This window comes from Hordeum vulgare, chromosome 1H (genome assembly GCF_904849725.1).
Source record: "Hordeum vulgare subsp. vulgare chromosome 1H, MorexV3_pseudomolecules_assembly, whole genome shotgun sequence".
NCBI classification, from domain to species: domain Eukaryota; kingdom Viridiplantae; phylum Streptophyta; class Magnoliopsida; order Poales; family Poaceae; genus Hordeum; species Hordeum vulgare.
Genome location: NC_058518.1, coordinates 94,674,477 through 94,679,547, shown reverse-complemented (window position 1 = coordinate 94,679,547; position 5,071 = coordinate 94,674,477). Strand labels below are relative to the sequence as shown.

The 5,071-nt window shown below is 42.7% G+C and overlaps 1 protein-coding gene across 1 annotated transcript; it reads left to right on the top strand.

Moving 5' to 3' along the window:
- The first annotated feature begins 1,137 nt into the window (after positions 1-1,137).
- LOC123426032 (protein disulfide isomerase-like 2-1) lies at positions 1,138-4,697 on the top strand. Its single transcript, XM_045109817.1, has 11 exons — positions 1,138-1,351; positions 2,143-2,227; positions 2,403-2,500; positions 2,583-2,638; positions 2,996-3,113; positions 3,210-3,237; positions 3,338-3,429; positions 3,656-3,812; positions 3,900-4,024; positions 4,147-4,246; positions 4,328-4,697. Exons 1-11 carry the CDS (start codon positions 1,176-1,178, stop codon positions 4,394-4,396), a joined length of 1,104 nt encoding a protein of 367 aa, XP_044965752.1. The 5' UTR covers positions 1,138-1,175; the 3' UTR covers positions 4,397-4,697.
- Positions 4,698-5,071: the final 374 nt, after the last annotated feature.

The following is a 5,071-nucleotide window of genomic DNA, read 5'->3' as shown; positions in this document are numbered from 1 at the left end:
ACTTGGCATCGAGTTAATAAGTTAGTCCCAAAAAAGATATAAAAGGCATACAAAACATCCAAAGTTTGACAAGATAATAGCATGAAACCATAAAAAATTATAGATACGTTGGAGACGTATCAGGCCCCCGAACACCATCGCATGGCACGAACTCCTTGACACATTAGCTCTCCACGAACCGAAGTAAACCAGATTGATGATCACACCTGCTCGCATCTAGAGCCTTTGGGAGAACGAAGTCTCTATACCGGTCCATCGTGGCCACCCCACCCTCGGAGCCCTTTGAGTTGATCTCGTCGATCAGGCTTCCTCTGAAGATTGGGATCTTCATGTGGCAGTGGATCCACGATAGGACCCCCTCTGTAGTGGATGTGCCTCCTATGTGGGACAATTGAGGACTCCAACCACATATTCTTTGCGTGCATGACCGCCCAGTTCCTCTGGTCCTCCCTCCGCGAGGCCATCGGTGACTGTTGGTGTAACACCAAATTTCCTGACCTTTTCACCGAGATCCAGGCCTCCCCCTCCGCGGGATACCACACTAGGTGGCTGGTTATTGGGGTCCTCGTTTAGACATCGTGGACGGTTTGTGATAAGCTTGTGATTCAACATGTTCTTCGCTGCGTGGCTGATGTCGTGTTTAAAATGTGTGGTTACTTGCAGCTCTCGCGGCCGCCTAGTCGCACCCAGGACGAGGACGCCGTCAACTCATTCATTGCTGATCTCCGGGCGATGGCCCTTCGCTTGGCGTCGTCGCTTCCTTCTCCACCACCTGAGCCGGATTAGCCCCTTCGCTTTACGCCATGTCCGCCCTTTTTTTTGTTAGGGCTTTGTTGAGTTGTGTCATGAGGAGAACCCTCCCGTATTTATGTTGTGTGTGTTTGGATCTGTTCTTGTTCGAATTTTGTGGCTGTGGTGGTTTGCCTTATTTATAAAGTCTGACTAAAGCCTTTTTCGATAGTTTTTAGGGACACTTGAAAATTAAATGCTTTAAAAAATAAACAAGATTTGAAATTATATCCTTCTATCCAATCGGGCCCGTCGCTGGCCCACCAACTACTAGTGCAAGAATGGTTTCAAAAAAAAAGAAGAAAACTACTAGTGCAAGACGGACAGGTGCCAACCATATATTAACCTGCTCACCCGGGTCACCCGAGCTCGCAGCAAAACAGATCATGGCGACCCCTCAGATCTACCGCAAAACCCTCCTCGCCGTCCTGCTCCTGCTCGCCGCCGCGGCGCTCTACCCAGCCGCCGCCGAAGGCGACGAGGTGCTCGCCCTCACGGAGTCCACCTTCGAGAAGGAGGTTGGCCAGGATCGTGGTGCGCTCGTCGAGTTCTACGCTCCCTGGTCCGTGGCCCGCCGCATCCCTCCCTTGCCCTCCTTACCTCCTCGTATCACGACGTTCTCGTGTAGTTTGACCTGCGCGTGCGCCGCATGGATCTGGATCAGTGGCTGCTTTGCTTACTCCACTGGTCGCAGACCTCGGATCTCTGATGGGATCGTGCCCAGGTTGCCGCTGGAACGGATCGTAGCGAAATTGTAGCCCGGAGTCGAGCAGTCTAGATGCTACTGGACTGACCTCCCGTTGAAGTGGGAAAATATCGGGATCTTTAGCTAAAACAAACGATCTGCCTTGTTCACGCTGGCAGGCTGAACTGTTTTCATCTCCTTTTGACGTGCACTAGAATTGGAATTGGTATTAGCCTGTTGAGAATTTTGCTGCAATTCGGATCTCGGTCTTTGGATCTCAGATTCACTATTGTTGGAAGAAAAAAAAATCTGGGCACGAGAGTAGAAACGGTCTACTTGTAGGAGATTTGGATCAAATCTTATGTTGTGGTGATTTTACTATACCTTTGAAAATAGGCTTACACGCTCATTGTAATAGTGAGTAGAGCGTTCACTTTAAGGCTGATCTTTGATGTTGTTAGATATTTGGTGGGTTGTTCTGGATGTAGAATGTTTATCAATATACGAACCAATCCTAATTGGTCGGAGGCAATTGCATTAAAATCATGCCTACTATTTCTGTTAGTCTCATATTTATTATCTTGTTTGTAGAAACTAGTTCCTTCTTCGATGACTGTACTTTCCTACTCTTTGGTTAAATTATTTGATGATTGTTTTCTGTTTTATAGGTGTGGCCACTGCAAGAAGCTTGCTCCAGAATATGAGAAGCTTGCTGCAAGCTTTAAGAAAGCTAAATCAGTCTTGATTGCCAAGGTAAATCTTGTGCTTTTGAAAGTGTTTTGTACATTAACTGTTATTTGCCTATCATGATGTTACAGAGTATAATCAACAATTGTGGAGTATTATAACATATAACATAATACTGTTATTTGCCTCTAAATTGCATAGTGTTTGTTATGGTATATTTACTAAGTTTCTCTCTATCCAGGTTGACTGCGATGAGCACAAGAGTGTGTGCAGTAAGTATGGAGTTTCTGGCTACCCCACAATCCAGTGGTTTCCCAAAGGTTCTTTGGAGCCCAAGAAGTGAGAATGCACACTTTGGTTTTGATCAATTCACTTGTTATAAAATAAAATCAGAAAACTTAATGTTGAACTCATTGTTTAGGTATGAGGGTCAACGCACTGCTGAAGCCCTTACAGAATATGTTAACTCTGAAGCAGGTAAACTCCATTTTGTGGTGGTAGTACATTTTCCAGCCATGCTGTTTTAGTGGGTTTCCACTCAGTCGGGTCTCTTTGATGACCATTTAATGGATTATATGTAGAACATTTAAGTTTTCACCACAGGGACATAAGCATCACACCGAAGTAGAAATTAGACAATTATTGACCCCCTTATCACTTGTGCATGTGCTACCTGTACCATTCATCTTCAGTTATACACTTAATATTAATACTGGAAAAACTGCTGGAGTTATTTGTATGTTGGCATTTCTCATTTTCATTTTAGTCATGTTGAGTGTTATCAGCCTTCATAACTTCATGGTGGTCCTCTAATCTCTGACATCTGTCTTTCAGCCACCAATGTGAAGATAGCAGCAGTTCCTTCAAGTGTTGTGGTTCTGACCGAGGAAAACTTTGACTCAGTTGTCCTTGATGAAACCAAAGATGTACTTGTTGAGTTCTATGCCCCATGGTAGGTTATTATGATCAGCTTGCCATGCATCAAAATCTACTATATTTCATCGCTTCAATGGGCATAATTTCATTGAATGCCATTTTTGCTTTACAGGTGTGGTCACTGCAAGAGTCTTGCTCCGGTTAGTTGTAGATCTCACTAACTTGGAAATTTCCTTAATAACATAGTTTTCTCATGCATCTTCATTTTCAGCTTTCTAACTCAAGTTTGTAATTGCTTAGATATATGAGAAGGTGGCTTCTGCGTTCAAGCAAGACGAGGGTGTCGTGATTGCTAATCTTGATGCTGACAAATACACAAGCTTGGCTGAGAAGTATGCACTCTGAATACTTTGTTCTAGTGACTGTTATAGACTGGTCTCCCTTTTGATTTTTTATGTAATTTCATGAATCTTTTCCGAAGGAAACTGGTATTGATGTACTTAAGCTGACCTGTTAAATCTAACACATTTATTATCTGACTTATCTACCAATTTTGGTTATGCATGATATTTAACCCCATAATGAAAGAAGAATTTTAATCGTGCATATTACTTTCAGGTATGGAGTTTCTGGTTTTCCCACATTGAAGTTCTTCCCAAAGGGTAACAAAGCTGGTGAAGAGTATGAGGCCGGTCGGGACTTGGATGACTTTGTTAAGTTCATTAATGAGAAAAGTGGAACTAGCCGTGATTCAAAGGGTCAGCTTACTTCAGAGGTTGGTCACACATGAGAGCACACTAGGGAAGTAAGCTGTGTGAAGATGTAATAATCTGATAAAGCCTAATCGTTGCAATTTTTGTAGGCTGGGCTTGTGGCAAGTTTGGATGCTCTTGTCAAGGATTTCCACAGTGCCGCTGATGACAAGCGGAAGGAACTCCTCTCTAAAATTGAAGAGGAGGCTGCAAAGCTCAGTGGTCCTGCTGTCAAGTACTAACTTCTACCTCTCCTCCACTATGTTTGCAATTTATCAAATTGTTCTCAGATTTTATTTTGATGTTAGTAGTAGCATTGCCCTTGATGGCTTCTTACATTTTTCTTCTATAAACCAGGCACGGAAAGATCTATGTGAACGTTGCAAAGAAGATATTGCAGAAGGGCTCTGACTATACAAAGAAGGAAACTGAGAGGCTCCATCGCTTGTTGGAGAAGGTGGGCAACAAGAAAGTCGATTCTTGTCACATACTTAATCTCCATATTTATGACCTAATTTCCTGTTTGATAACATGACAGTCGATCAGTCCTTCCAAAGCCGATGAATTCGCCATCAAGAAGAACATTCTTTCAGCTTTCTCCTCTTAATGGTGACGATCCACGCGCCCCAGCCCTGCCATTGGGGTGTAGTCAGTAGTGCAACTCCCACCTGCCACAAGAGAGAAGCGAAGAAAGACAAAAGGAAAATAGAGATTAGAGAGATGGCAGTGGAAGTTTAGCGGCGATAGATTATCTGTTTGGTTCTCTGTTGAACAACATGTGATTTACTTTTATGGTTATACAGGGATTTACTTAGCACTCTTTAAGAGTTTACTCAAGAACAAACAGTACCATCTGGTGATGACATCGCAATTTGTTTTGCAACACAATAAATTTGCCATTTGAGTTATATAGCCTATTTTCATTTGCTTTTATCTGTTGGGCGAGAATTTTTGCTGAGTAAGTAATTAGAGATCTCAAGTAATTAACACTCAGATGGTACCGAGCGATGTACTCCATATGCCCCGTAATATAAGAGCGTTTTGATACTAGTGTAAAAACTCGCTAGTGTCAAAACGCTCTTATGTTATGGGACGGAGGGAGTAACATTTAGGTACATAAAATGAGTATAAACTCTTACCGAGGTAGGTTTCAATCAGAGCCAACTTGTTACTTAAATGTTGCAATTTCATGAAACTTCCAACATTACTACTTAGCTTCAGGGTTTGAGTTTTTTCTACTCTGGCAAATTTGTTTTGTTTGGTAATGTTAGAGTATCTACAG

Excerpts from the sequence above, each read along its gene's own strand:
- LOC123426032 (XM_045109817.1), top strand. The coding sequence starts at position 1,176 with ATGGCGACCCCTCAGATCTACCGCAAAACCCTCCTCGCCGTCCTGCTC. Across the intron at positions 1,352-2,142 it reads GTCGAGTTCTACGCTCCCTG|GTGTGGCCACTGCAAGAAGC; the intron begins GTCCGTGGCCCG and ends TCTGTTTTATAG. Across the intron at positions 2,228-2,402 it reads AATCAGTCTTGATTGCCAAG|GTTGACTGCGATGAGCACAA; the intron begins GTAAATCTTGTG and ends CTCTCTATCCAG.